The sequence below is a fragment of the Aotus nancymaae genome, unplaced genomic scaffold (genome assembly GCF_030222135.1).
Source record: "Aotus nancymaae isolate 86718 unplaced genomic scaffold, 86718_ANA_hifiasm-v0.15.2.pri h1tg000002l, whole genome shotgun sequence".
NCBI classification, from domain to species: Eukaryota; Metazoa; Chordata; class Mammalia; order Primates; family Aotidae; genus Aotus; species Aotus nancymaae.
The window spans coordinates 39,971,426-39,986,312 of NW_026988413.1; the positions used below are offsets into that span (position 1 = coordinate 39,971,426).

The 14,887-nt window shown below is 39.6% G+C and overlaps 1 protein-coding gene across 2 annotated transcripts; it reads right to left on the reverse strand.

Annotated features, from left to right (window-relative positions):
• Nucleotides 1–1,877: 1,877 nt before the first annotated feature.
• On the reverse strand, nt 1,878–10,684 carry CAV2 (caveolin 2). 2 transcript variants are annotated; one of them, XM_012456988.2, is made up of 3 exons: nt 10,501–10,684; nt 9,995–10,182; nt 1,878–4,200 (listed from the first exon to the last, which is right to left on the reverse strand). In XM_012456988.2, exons 1-3 carry the CDS (start codon nt 10,648–10,650, stop codon nt 4,050–4,052), a joined length of 489 nt encoding a protein of 162 aa, XP_012312411.1. In that variant the 5' UTR covers nt 10,651–10,684; the 3' UTR covers nt 1,878–4,049. The 2 variants fall into 2 exon arrangements, with proteins under 2 accessions (XP_012312411.1, XP_012312412.2); XM_012456989.3 differs by lacking the exon at nt 9,995–10,182.
• Nucleotides 10,685–14,887: the final 4,203 nt, after the last annotated feature.

Here is a 14,887-nt window from a genome sequence, read left to right on the forward strand (position 1 = left end):
AGGTTTTTTCAGTTATTTATTTACATAATCATTCATTCAGAAAATATTGATGGAACTCATTAAATACTGGGCACCATTTCTGAATCCCAGCAAAAGTGAAGTCATGTTTTTGGTTTTCAAAAACATAACTAGCCGTCTAATGGTGTTAGTACAGGGTTACTTTTACAATGTAATAGGTGATCAAAGGAATTTATACAAGATTTTAGATGTAGACACAGAAGAGGCACTTAATGTGGAAGCATTTTGGAAACAGATAAGAGTTAGGCAGGCATGAGGAGAAAAGTAATGCTGGCATGGGGCAGGAGAGAGTGGGTGCAGGGGACTAGCACAGGCTGTTCAGTAAAGCTACAGAAGAGCTGCTAATGATGACAATGGGTTGATAGTGAAGGCCTTGCATATGTTGCTCAAGAACTTGGAATATTATTCTCAGGGCAATCACATACAATTGATAGTTTTAAGCAGGGAAATGACAGGGTAGTCTTGGTATAATCACGTTTTTTTAAAAGGGAAGGATGGATTGGTGATCATATTGAAGGCAGGGAAAGAGGCCAGTTAGGAGGCTTTGGCAAATAGCCAGGTAAAAGATGAAGATGGCAGTGATTATGGTGGCATAGCAGTGATTTTGATAGAAATTCTTCAAATAAAATATAGTCATTCCTCGGTACCCTTGGGGGATTGGTTCCAGAACTCCCCTGCAGATATAAAAATCCTTGCATACTTGAGTGTCCCATCATCCCTGTGGAACTCAAGCAAGTGAAAAGTCAGCCCTCCTTGTCTGAGGGTTTTGCATCTTGCAATACTCTATTTTGGATCCAGTTTGGTGGATACAGAAGGCTAACTGTATTTATTGAAAAAACATCTGAGTATAAGTGGACTGTGCAGTTCAACCTCGTGTTCAAGGTTCAACCATAAATTCTAATTAAGATATAAAGTAACATTTTTTGAGAAAATAATAATAATAAAGATGTAGAATTGATAAAAAATCTTAGAGTCCCTGTTTTAAAGAATTGAGGCCAAATACAGTCTTACAATCAATGGAAGGGTGAAAAGTACATGCATTAATTATTGTATTTATAACACACATATCCTGTAATTGATAGAAAATTCACTGATTAAAAAAAATGTTTTTGGATTGGACAACTTGGTTGGTTTTCATATACATAGCCAAGTCTTCATCCTACTGAAGTCACAGGAAACAATGAGATGGGAAGCTACTGAGAGACCATTTAGTTCAACTCTTTCATTAGAAAGAAAACCGAGAACCCAAGATTAAACCCTTTGCACGAGGGGATACACCTCAATAATGGCAATGCTGAGACTGGAATCAGTTGCTTGGCTTCTAGGGCAGGGCTTTTTTCACTACATTCCAATGATTTCCCAAGAAAGGCATCAAAATAAATTAATGGGATGTGGATGATTATCAAAAAGATGAATTTTTAAAAGTTCCTTGAAACTATAAGGAACATTTAAAAAAGCCAAGCACCTGCTTTATTATTGGAGGTTGATCATTTTTCCAGATGAACTGAAAAGAAAATGTGTGCCAACATCAGCAACTAGTCTTCACATACTCACTTTCCAAAAATAATTTTGGACTCTAGTCGAGCTTCATGGCACAGGTATCTAAGTACATGTGATTTATATTGTTACTTTCTTATTTAAAAAAAAATTGGAAACAGAAATTTCAGTTTATTTAGGATTAGCAAGAAAAGACTTTATAAAAAAGAGGAAATACGGTGAGTTTATGAATAGGCTATTTTATACTATTCATCAAATGATAGAAAATTTCTATGGAATCTCTTTTAGTGCTAGGAAAACAAAGAATTCAACTACTAATCTAATAATTAAAAAATACATTTCTGAATAAGCAATAACTCATGTATTATTTATTTAAAGTTTTTAATAAGGTAAAAGTAAGTTTGAAAAGGTTCTTATAGATCAGTTCCATATTTACTGTAATAAAAGCAATATATACATTTGTAGGTTTTTAGAAAATTTATTATGAATTCTGAGGCAGTCTGCTCATCATATACCTCCCCCAGCCCCAAATAAAAGAAACAACATATTTGTCCATAAAGCCTGGGTTTACTTGGTACAAAATGTGAGTCTTTGAAAAAAATAGTTAACGGAAAATCTCAATAAAAATTCATTTTGAAAGTAACCAGTACTGTTCAGAAATAATAAAATCACATGTTAGTTGTTAGAAGTCACACAGTTTTATTACAGAACTAGGTATACATGTTTTGCGTTTAAAACTTGCTATTTGAAAAGATAGAAGCTCATAATTTATTAAAATAGATATTTTATTAAAATATTTCTGGTTTATCCAAATGTTTAAAAAATGTTTTAAAATACAAGACATAACTATAAAGTCATGAGACTGATTGACCTTTTAAGCTAACATAATAAAATCTGTATGGTCAAAATGAGTGGTGATGCTTTAAGGTAATGATTATGTGTTCCACCTAAGGATGTTACAATGACTTAGGGCAGTTTTGAAATGTCTCTTTTGCAATTACCTTCAAAAGGATATGAGCTTCATAATTGAATCATTCATTTGATTTGGTCCCCAATAGTATTCCAGTTTAATCATCATTTATATTCACCAGTCCCATCAATTTTGAAAAATCTTATTAATCTTATTTGTCACTTATAAGGGTATTCAAAGAAAAGTCAATTCAAGTTCTGATGGCAATTCTGAAATTTAAGCATATATGCACTTTTAAGATGTGTAAAATTTAGTAACTACTCACATTATAGACTTTTTTTGGTATATGTCTATCATTTTGAAATGAGATTTTTCAAAGCAACAGTGATTCATCACACTGAAATAGGACTCTACAGCTCAAAATGCCAAGAACTATATCCTGTGTTATATATGCATATTAGAGAACATCTTAAAAGTTTGTAGCTGTTAGTTTTTAGTTTATGCATGTAGCTCAGTAGCCTAACAAGTTGACAACTTTCCTGTCTCTCTGTGTGAATCACTGTAGTTGAAATTGTACTAAAGTATCAGAAGTAGCCTTTACTGTAAAATGTTAAATAGCACCAATATTACTAGAAAGTAAAGTGAAACATTAATAGGAATGCAGACACAGGTTTAATTTCTAACTACTAGAAAGAAAGCATCTCCTAGACCAAATAATATTTAGATATGAATTATTTTAAAAGCACAACCAGATAAATGTCAGTCATAAATATTTCAGATTTTTCTCGGAAAATTTAGAAAAGAAAGCTTTGTGTATTGCTCTTTTATATTTTACTTTCAGAGAAGATATATAAATGCTTACATAATCAAAACAGTGCAATCTTACCAATGAAGTTTACCTTGTGGGAACTAAATTTACTTATTTCATATATTAGTTCAACAACATAAATATAATAAAAATGCTTTTAAGCAATCTGATGAGAGCAACATTTATATTAAGTACAAAATATACAGTAAAATGAAACATCTTGTTAAATAGGCCTGTAGAAAAACAATAAAGGAATACATTTTCAAGAATCTACTTTCACATTTATTTGTTTTATTGTATCTGATAGTTACTACAATCACGGTGTGCTTTTATTACTGCAATTTCCAGGATCATTGTATATTCTAAGTTTACTAGTGACTATATCTGTAAAGGTAATTTAAAAAGGTTTACTCCTAAAGTAAAAACAAACACACAAATAAGAAATCTCATTTTTTATGGGAAGTTGTGCATAAAACTATTGTAGTGTTTTGATAGCAATGTCCCTCAATTATTATAAATTCATCATTATAAAATGTGTACTATTGTACTAAAGCAAAAACTGTCTGCCTTTAAATCTAAGTGTTGTCAACTTACGGTATAATTCTGGTTACAAAGTTAGGTATGAAATCTTTGGCTATTAATTAGAAAAGCATTATTTGAAAAGATCTGCCAATAAACATTTCTAAATGTGGTTGCTCATCTTAATAGTTTTCTTAATTAGAACAGCTAGGAAATGAAGAGAACAGTGGTGCTTTTATGTTATAACAACAAAGAAGTATTACAGTATCCAAATCTCCAGACTTGGGGTCCAAGTATTCAGTCCTGGCTCAGTTGCAGGCTGACAGAAGAGAAGCTTCGTCCTATGCTCGTACACAATGGAGCAACGATAGCGTCTGTCACACTCTTCCATATTGTCTGCACCGAAGGCAGAACCATTAGGCAGGTCTTTACAAAAGGCATTATAATCCTGGAATGAAGGAAGTGAGATGTGTGAGGATTGTTGCTGTTACCAATTAAGGTCTCTGACTCTTTAAAATGTGTGAAAAGATACAATAATGACCCAATTCACTTAAATTTGGTTGAGTGTTTGAAACAAATAAATAAACAGTGATCACTGATAATGATTTGGAATTTTTGTCCCCCTGACTCTCATGTTGAAATGTAGTCCCCAGTGTTGGAGATGGCGCTGAGTGGGAATAATTGGATCATGGGGGTAGATCCCTTATGAATAGCTTAGTGCCATCCCCTTGGGAATGTGAGTTCTCACTCTGTTAGTTTGCATGAGATCTGGTTATTTAAAAGGGTCTGGGACCTCCCCACTTCTCTCTCTTGCTCCCTTTCTTGCCACGTGACGTGGCTGCTCCTCCTTCACCTTCCACCATGAGTGGAAGCTTCCTGAGGTCCTTGCCTAAAGTAGATGCTGGCACTGTGCTTCCTACACAGCCTGCAGAACTGTGAGCAAAAATAAAGCCCTTTTCTTTATAAATTACCCACTCTCGGGCATTCCTTCATAGTAATGCAAATGGACTAACACAACCAATTTAGTGATAAGATGCACAAAAGATATGTTGCTTAAAAAATATAGTCATGTAGATAATAAATACTAATATTCTTTCTATTGGTGGCATGCTATCTGAAACAGTAAAACAAACAGAAATAAAAGCATATCTTTATCTACCTGGTCTCTGCCAGTTAACATTAACCTGCTTAAGTCTTCACATTTCCCTGAGGTTTTACTTCCTGATTGCCTTTCCTGTTGCCTCAGTCTGCTTCCCTTTTCCTGGACCAGGCTGGATCGGATACTCCCTCATTGTATTTCTAAAGTGAAATACTGAAACAAACTTCTTAATCTTCACATGTATCAAAAGGTATCATAAATAGATGCTACATTTCTGTCTTTCCTACTAGAGTTTAAGTTTTTTTAAACAGTGAGGCCATCCTTGACCTTTAGTAAATGTTTGGGCTAACATAAATTTATCATTCTTTTATGCCTTATGTTATTAACTATGCTTTATATTTTTAATTTTTCACAGTAATCACACACATTGAAAAGGGCTGTATGATATAGTTGAAAGAGTGATGCAATTGATGTTAGAACTTATTTTATTTATTTATTTTTAATTTTTTTTCTTTCATAAAGATGGGGTTTCACCATGTTGGTCAGGCTGGTCTTGAACATCCGACCTCAGGTGATCCGCCTGCCTTGGCCTCCAGAGTGCTTGGATTACAGGTGTGAGCCACCACGCCCGGCTGATGTTAGAACTTTTACACAAGGAAACTAGTCTATCCTGAAATTGTCATTTTTTGTATGTTTGTTCCTAACATAGCTGTATATCCTTTTAGTCCCCAGGATGGTTAATTTTATATGTAATTCTCTAAATAATGTTCTCTATTGTAGTAATGTCCTCTGAGCACAGTAGCTGTGAGACTTTCAGGCACTGCTGCTAGCCTCAATGAAAGTTTTATTATTCCCTGGGTTGGCATAAGGGAGCAGGTTGATTTTGTTGGCTTGCTATTAAAATGTGACTTAAGTGAAAGTCTGCTGTACTTAGCCCAAAGTAAAGGAAATATTAGGTAGCTTTTGGATTGATATATTCATAGAATACAGAATTATTCATATTGACTGTCTCTACAAATTATATTTGTGTTATGTTTCAAGTGCTAAATACATGAAGCACTTTTATATAAGAAAATTACTGCATGTTTCAGAGATAAATAGCCGAATAGAAACCTAAATGATGGCAACTTTTGACTTCTTATTCCATTATATTTCTCACTTGATGTGTGGCCTTGGGCATGTTGCTACAAATTAAAGTGACAACAGGTCATCTCCCAGAACTGGCTATGAGGATTGACATTTATTATGCAACCCTGAAATGCCCATATGATGCTGTCATTATAATGTATAATAAATAGACCTATTTTGAAGCCAGAATATATAAGGAATATAACTATAACAAATAAACTCAAATTGGCCTACTAAAAGGCTGAAGTTAAGATCAGAAAGTTTCCTAACCAAATCCATTTCACTTAGAATACAATTCTTAGTTTTCTTTTCTTTTCTTTGTCTTTCTGTCTTTTTTTTTTTTTTTTTTTTTGAGACAAGGTCTCACTCTGTTTGTTGCCCAGGCTAGAGTGCAGTGATGTGATCTTGGCTCACTGCAACCTCTGCCTCCCAGGTTCAAGTGAGTCTCCTGCCTCAGCCTCCCTGAGTAGCTGGGATTACAGGCATTTGCCACTATGCTTGGCTAAATTTTTGTATTTTTAGTAGAGATAGAGTTTCACCAGTTGGCCAAGCTGGTCTCAAACTCTGACCTCAAGTGATCTGCTCACCTTGGCCTCCCAAAGTGCTGGGATTACAGGGGAAAGCCACTGCTCCCAGCCTGAATACAATGTACTTTCTATTCTTCCTTAGACCAATACATTTTCTATCTCTATGACTCCTTAGATCTCTGCGTTCTAAAAGGGAATTAAGCACATGTCAAAAGCAAATCTTCTTGTTCAGCAAAGCAGTTACCCTCATTCGAGGAGTTCAGTTTATAGGATGTGGTTAACTCACTTGGATTTTATTTTCGTTAACTTGTGTGCCCTCATTTGATCCTCTGATAAGTTTAATTAAGTTCGATCCTCTGATCAAACTTAAGTTGGGTTCTCAACATCTAACTTCTGAAACTAGTTTAACTTCTGAAACTCCAGGCAGTTCTCACTGACCCAAAATTTGGTTGAGGCTCAACGTGGCCAAACACTTCTTAAGTAAATTTTATAATCTATAAGAATATATATTCCTCCATTGTATAAAAGGCCATAGGACAGAGGCTTTTATTTAGTGCTTTATTAATTGTAGTGTCATGTAGATTGCAATCATAGCAATTTGCTGTATGAAAAATGTCTTCTAGAAATGAGATTGCTACTCTTGTATTTCCATTAGCTGGGCATTTGTTTGGTTTGCATCCCAGCAAAAATAAGGGATATGAGTGCTCCAGTCACATTTCTTTGGTTTATGATCCACTTATGACCAATAACCTGTGTTTAACAAATAGCAGCTATCTCTATCTGACTGTGTATGGAATCAAACTAATTCACTGATCCCTAATGGATGGTACTTCTGGTCTAGGATTCGACACCATGAGACTTCTGTGTTTTATTGTTGTTTTTTGTTTAAAGATCTAAAGTCAGACCTGTTTTAATATTGTGACTTGGTTCAAAGTTCCCTTTCTGCATATTTTCATAGCTTTGGTTACCACTAACTTTTTGGTAAAATGATACACAAGCCCCTGCTTTAAAATATATATATATATAAATATGAATAAAAAAAAAAGCTTGCCCAAATGTGTTTGCAATTCTGTAAGGCCTGTCCTTGATATGGTCTTATCATGTCATGGGAATGCAATCTGTTGATAATAAACCTATTTTATCAAGGCATAAGATAACTTTTAAGTATTCTTGTTTGAAATGACTCCTCTACTGGCAATCAATGCTGCCTGGTGACAAATGTCTGACAGTTAAATATTACTGCCCCACAAAAATATAATTAAAAAAAAAACAAGCTGAAGTTAAATAATACATTTTATGTGGTTAAAAAAAGGTGTGTTGATGATTCACCAAATGAAGCACTATACAAAAACACCTCCCATTCTCAGAAGAGCCAGTGACCGGGAGAGAGGCATTTCTTGGTTAATTGTAGTTTTACTCATATCTTTCCACCATTTAGTAATTGAGCAACTTTAAAAAAAAATTATTTCACAAAAGCTTTAGGAAGCCTAGCTTTATTGACTATAAATGTGGTACTTCACATTTCCTAACAGCTTCGTAGCCAGTATTTCACAATACGCTATGCGGTCATTCAGTTTTTCACATTTTTGAAAGTGAGAAAACTGACATAGAGTTTAGATGACTACTTTCAGTTAATTGAGAATCCCTAATCTTATGTGGCAACTTAGGCATCTTAAAAAAAATTCATGTGCAAATGTCAGAATATAACTATCCATTTGCCCTTCGTGAAGCTGATCACATACAAAAGCAAACGTTTTCATTTCTCTGGCAATCTTGTCATCTTTAACATAGCTTAATTGTTTACAGCCTTTAGTGATCAAATTAAATTGGTGTTCTTTGCGTATCCTTTACTTATGTGGTGAATTTTCATTTATCCTTTAAAAGTCTTTTGTGACTCCCCTCTTCAAAGCTTTGTCTATTCTCTCTTTGTCAGTTGACTGTGTTTTCTCAGTGTCCATCTCTGTACCTAGTCAGCTGCCCTGATAGGCTGAGTAAGCTGAAGGCAGACCCTATCTCTCATTCATCCTGGCCCAGTGCCCAGCACAAACTAAGCACTCAATAAATTTAGTTTGTTGAACTAACTAGCTAGCTACCCGACTAAAGAAATTAAGATTCAGATGGTGTAGAGGAATAAAGGATAATTGGGTAAATTCTAACAATGAACACGGAGCATGTATCAGGGTGGGGCAATATCATATAAACTGTAAGAGAGACACGGAGGTACCTTGGGTTATACCTTTCACCATGACTACCCTGAAGCACTAGCGTGACAACTGTTGTGATACTGGGGATGATCTGAATATCCTTCCTCTCAAAGTGGATATCTTCTTTTCCTATTTATTTATTTATTTATTTTTTGAGACGAAGTCTCACACTGTTGCCCGAGTGGGAGTGCAGTGGCACGATCATGGCTCACTGCAAACTCTGCCTCCTGGGTTCAAGCGATTCTCCTGCCTCAGCCTCCTGAGTAGCTGGGATTACAGGCGCGTGCCACTATTCCTGGCTTTTTTTTTTTTTTGTATTTTTAGTAGAGATGGGGTTTCACTATGTTGACTAGACTTGTCTCAAACTCCTGACCTCGTGATCTGCCCACTTTGGCCTCCCAAAGTGCTGGGATTACAGGTGTGAGCCACCGCACCCGGTCAAAGTGGTTATTTTCTAAAACAACAACATTTATTGGTAACATATGACATTTTCCTTAAAAAATTTCAAAAGATGTTTAAGAACGTTCTCTACAGTTTAGGACATATTTTGAGTGTGAATAAAGTTACTCAAAACATCCTATCGCTATCCAGTGGGCTTCCATATTTCTTTTCTCTTTAACTAGATGCCACTCCTATTTGTGTCTCATCAGTGAAAAAGTAGTTTGGAGGCCTTCTCATTCATTACCCTCAACTGGAGTTTTCATTTGTTTGTATTGGGGGATCCTCGCCTTAACTGCACACATCTCCCTTTCCTCTGAGTCCCAGCCTTGCCATCTACCAGGGGCAAAGTTGAAGCAGCCCCTCCACAGCACTGCTTAACCAGGTATGACAACCCCGTCCAATTCTGCTGTCAGCGGCATTCTGCTCAGAGATCACCCTTGTTTTACCCCAAGCACAGGTAGAGACTAAATAAAAGGCAATGAAAAAAAGAAGAGCCCTGCCCAGAACCGCAGGCACGAGTCACAACAGGGCCTTGAGAACAGCCTGTGGCAGGAAGCATGGGTTCCAGGTACCCGCCTCCACACTCAGCCCCAGCCTGTGTTTGTAAGGAAAATCACACCCCAGGAAAGACCGACATTCTTTCTCCTGTTGAAACTCCAAGCCCAAACTGTTACTCTAAAGGAAGCGCATTGCCTTTCAAGGCCTTCTAGTTCTTCCTACTAGATGCGGGTTCCTCCTCCAGCCGCCGGCTTGGGGGAAGGGGAGGGCAAGGGCAGGGTGCAGGTGGCAGAGAACATGCCCATGTTTCAGAAAGCCGATCCCACCCGGTGTGCCCCGTCTCACCAGATGTGCAGGCAGCTGAGGGTGGCAAAGAGAATTCCCGCAAGGAAGGCCAGGGGGATGGCCAGGAACACCGTCAGGAACTTGTACATTACGTATTTGCTGATTTCAAAGAGGGCATGGCTGCAGATCCACACTTTGTCAAAGGAGTGCGTAGTCACCGGCTCTGCGATCACATCCTCGAAGCCCAGCTGCGGAGACAGGATGCAGGGACCCCGAGCTGTCAGCCCACCTGCCGCCCCGGGAACCGGGAGCGCTCTGGGCGGGGGAAGCAGGAGGGAAGGACGAGCCAGGGCGTCCCCCTCATCTCTTAGGGTCACGGTGGGTGCACAGAAATCTGGCTAAGCATTCCTAGCTACGCAGGCGGCCCAGTGGCGGGTGGGACCGGGAAAGGGTATGGGTCTCAGACGCCGAGGGGCCGACGCGGTGGCGAATGTGGGGCGGGGCTGAGGGGCGCCCGCACCTCCCGGCCGCGGCGGGGTCTTGGGTTTGCCTGCCCCGGGCATCACCTTGAGATGGGAGTTGAGCTGGTGGGGATCCCGGTCCTGGCCAGAGTCCGCGAACTTCTCGGGGTCGGCGTACTCGAGGCCGCTGTGGTGGCTGTAGGAGTCGTCGTCCATGAAGAGCTGCACGTCCGTCTTCTCCGTCTCCAGCCCCATCGCGGCCTCGGTGCGCGGCCGCTGCAGCCCGGCTGGCGCGGTGCTGCTCCCGATCCGAGCGGCCTCCCCTTCCCGTCACGCCCGGCCCCGCCCCGCCTCGCCTCGCCCCGCGCGGCCCAGGCGGCAGCCGCTTCCCGCTGCGGACTCTAGCTCCCGGCGCGGCCGCCCCGAGCCCCGCCCCGGCGCCCTGCGGCCCCTCCCCGCCCGCCTCCCCGGCCGGGGTGCAGGGAACCGTCCTCACGAGTCACAGCCCAGGCCCTGCTGAGGGCGGAGACGCGCACGGCTGGGACAAGGAGGGCCTCCTGGTCACCCTGCTAGGCGCCCGGACGCTGTTGCCTTAGAGCTGGCTGGTCGTCCCGGGGATGACGACCGCCTTCTGGGAGGTGGGGAGCCTTGTGGTTAGGAGCGCGGGGTGCAGAAGCAGGTCTGGGCTCATCTCCGCTGTGTTTGCCCTGTGTGCTGCGGCTCACGGTGCTGGTATTGAGCCTCTGGGAACCTCAGCTGCCTCTTTTGCAAAATGGGAGCTGTGGCACCTGCTTCATAGGTGTCCTGCGAGTATTAAATGTTAATTTCATGTAAAATTCTAACACACATGGCCCATGGTCGTAACACACAGTAATAAACTTCCAGTCAACGTTGCTGCTGCTGCTGTAAAGAGAGGTAAGGAGCCACAACGTACCAGAGTGCCAGGTGACCTGCAAGCTCGTTGCTATCTCAGTGCCCTCAGCGGTGTGAGCTTGCTGGAGACACGGTGTGCATGTGGAGTTGGGTAGGCCAACGCCCTGGTCCTAGAGTTTGTGCCTTCAGGTCCCGAAGGATGAGGGAAAATCCGATTTTTTTTACTTCCTAAATTATACCTTTTTCTCTTTTCTTTTCTTTTCTTTTTTTGACGGAGTTTCGCTCTCGTGCAATGGAGCGATCTTGACTCATCGAAGCTTCCGCCTCCCGAGTTCAAGCGATTCTCTTGCCTCAGCCTCCCAGGTAGCTGGGATTGCAGGCATGCACCACCACACCCAGCTAAGTTTGTGTTTTTAGTAGAGACAGGGTTTCTCCATGTTGGTCAGGCTGGTCTCAAACTCCTGACCTCAGGTAATCCGCCTGCCTCAGCCTCCCAAAGTGCTGGGATTACAGGAATGACCTAACGCACCCGACCTACATCTTTTAATTATTCTTTGAACCAGACTCTGTTAACAAAGATTCAGGAACCTCTAAGATGCAGTCACATCTGTGATTATCTTGTAGGAAACAAGTAAACAGAATCCTAGCAAAAAGCCACATTGCAATGGATGAATCAGCCTGCTGACCACTCACGCAAAGGTTTTCAGAAGGGAGTGGTTTGCATGTTCATAAAGGGCTTTAGGGTCTGGTAGATTTATATGTGTGTTTGGGGAGGAAGGCCAGTTAGTGAAAATTTGCCAAAAGCAAAACAATGAGAACTAGGCTTCAGGTGCAGGTTGCTCAGAGCTCAAAGTAGGCATGTAGTAAGCGCTGCTGGATAAAGTGTATTTGGAGCTTGTTGAACATATCAAATCCCCTTATGTGAACGGGATTTGAAGAATTACTTCTTCTGAAAGAAAAAAGATCATTTTTGAAACAGTAAAAATTACAGAAATAAAAAAGAACAGGAACCGAATGAGAAAAATGTTTTAGGAGAGAAAAGTTCAATATTTTTAACAATTAAATAAAAGATTTCCCTGCTGCTACCTCAGTATATGAATAGAGGGTTAAAGGGTTGAATCTCATGGCTATGGAGCCCCTGCTCTCCCAGACACACCCTTCTTACCCATTCTTTTCTTTTTTACTTATTTTTCCCATTTTAATTTACGTTCAATCAATTACAAAGTGATGACTTAGACATGCTACTCATTACATTTTCTGCACTTATCCATCTTGTCCATTCTCCCAATGAGAATTGGAACTCTTCTAGAATTGTTGCCCAACTACTGTTTATTAAAGTGAATAGAAGACATGAATCATTATGGGAATTCATAATATCAACTGCGGAGAACTGGAATAAAAGAGAGAATTTACAGCCAGATACCATTTTATAAACATTAATTTTCTCAAAATTATAATCCCAGATTTCAAGGTCTCACCCAAAGAAGAAAGTCACTCCCATAGTACAAGAGTGGGCTTATATGGTGGGTAAAAAATCTGACACTAGCACATCTCACTTTGTTATTATTTGTCCTCTGATTACATTTACATTTCCCATAAGATTATTAGGACATTTGAAAGTTATCACAAATAATTGAGTTGTTTTCAGGAAGTGGCCAAGTGAATGATTTAGATGATAGATTCATTTGTAAAATGATAGATATTTAAGAAAGGTGTCTCTAAAACCCATCTAAATGAAACCGGTGTAGATTTGTTGTATGCAGCATAGAACTTGAAAGAGGAGGATTCATTCATTCATCCATTTGCAAATTTTTATTGAACAATCTCCTCCCCCATGGGTCAGATCTAGTGAGATTCTTATTTTGATGAAATTCTTGTCCATTTCATCATTTTAATACGTAAGTTGTTTTGAGAGAAGCTATAAAAATGATTTTGCTTATCCTGTTGGTCAGTGTTTAGATAATGCTTGTGCTATGGTTTGGATCTGTGTCCCTACTGGAATCTCATGTGGAACTGTAATCCCCAGTGTTGGAGGTGGGGCTTGGTGGGAGGTGATTGGATCATGGGGGCAGAGTTCTTAGGAATGGTTTAGCAACACTCTCCCCACTGCCAACCCCCACATCCCCATCCCTGCTGTCACACAGTTGGTGCTGTATAGTGAGTGAGTTCTCATGAGGTCTTGTCCTTCAAAAGTGTGGCACCTCCCCCTCACCTTTCTTTGGCTCCTTCTGCAACCATGTGAAGTGCTGCTCCCCGTTTGCCTTCCACCATGGTTGTAAGTAAGTTTCCTGAGGCTTCCCCAGAACCTGAGCAGATGCCATCATAATGCTTCCTATATAGGCAGTGGAACTGTGAGCCAACTAAATCTCTTTTCATTATAAATTACACAATCTCAGGTATTTTTTATAGCAATGTGAGAACAGACCAATATAGTTAGCTACTGTTTTTCTCAAGGGGCTTAAACCAGAGTGATTCCCACAGCAGTGGCATCTGTCCTTATGAACATAACGGAAAATTTACCAGGAAAGGGAAAACAAAAGGAGATGGGTGGGTGCTAAATGGCTGAGCACATTCTTGTATCTTCAGGACCACAGGAATACTCTCCAATAAGCACCTCCTACACACTTTAATTGCCCTGTAATCCAGAGAAATTAAAAAATTTATAATAAATTCATATTGGTGCATTTATCTTCTGTTATTACGTATCATAGCTTCTAATAAGAGGGCTGTTTTAGATGGTGTATATTTTAGAAATAACAATATGATACTAGATTAGAATTTGTGACAAGGATAATTTATAACCATTTTGTTCCTCGCTTCTTTCAGCATAGTGTCAATGGAAGAAGTTTATTTTTCTAGTGCACTAAAAATTGTATGGCAATGCTCTTATGAATAAAAATATCTAATTTTTTTCCCTTCAGCTTTTTTTCAAATCACAAATGTGTCATATTTTTTTCCCTGTATAACTCATATACAATTTTAGTCAGGGTCTGTTTTTCAAACTGCCTTTGAGTAAATTTGTATGAATGAAAATGCAGTAATAACTTCTTGATCCCACCATATGTTTTAATAATATTTAAAGCATTCCGATTAGACCAGGGTTTCTCAATCTTAACTCTATCGACATTTTGGGCCAGATCATTTTTCCTTGTGAGAGGCTGTCCAATGCATCGTAGGATGTTTAGCAATATCCCTGGCATCTACCCACTAGATACCAATAACACTTCAGTCATGACAACCAAAATGTTTCCACATGTTGCCAAATGTCCCCTGGGGGACAACATCACCTTTCCCCTTCTTTCCCAGGCTGAGAACCACTGAATAAGACAATGTTGAAACAGTGTTGTGTGAATTAGAAAAATTAAGTTCCAGCTCTTCACTTAAAAATCCATGCTTAAGAGAAATCTCAGAATTGTATTACCAATGTATTAGAAACTCCAGGGCTAGGCCTGGCACAGTGGCTAACACCTATAATCCCATCTCTCTAGGCAGCTGAGGAGGGAGAATCAGCCAGCCTGGGAAGCACCCGTGAGACCATTCTCTACAAAAAATAAAAAGAAACTAGCCAGGTGTAGAGACAGAGGCCTGTATTCCTAGCTACTACAAGAGGATTTCCTGA

Excerpts from the sequence above, each read along its gene's own strand:
- CAV2 (XM_012456988.2), bottom strand. The coding sequence starts at position 10,650 with ATGGGGCTGGAGACGGAGAAGACGGACGTGCAGCTCTTCATGGACGAC. Across the intron at positions 10,183-10,500 it reads AGCTCAACTCCCATCTCAAG|CTGGGCTTCGAGGATGTGAT; the intron begins GTGATGCCCGGG and ends CTGTCTCCGCAG. Across the intron at positions 4,201-9,994 it reads CTCAGCTGCCTGCACATCTG|GATTATAATGCCTTTTGTAA; the intron begins GTGAGACGGGGC and ends CCTTCATTCCAG.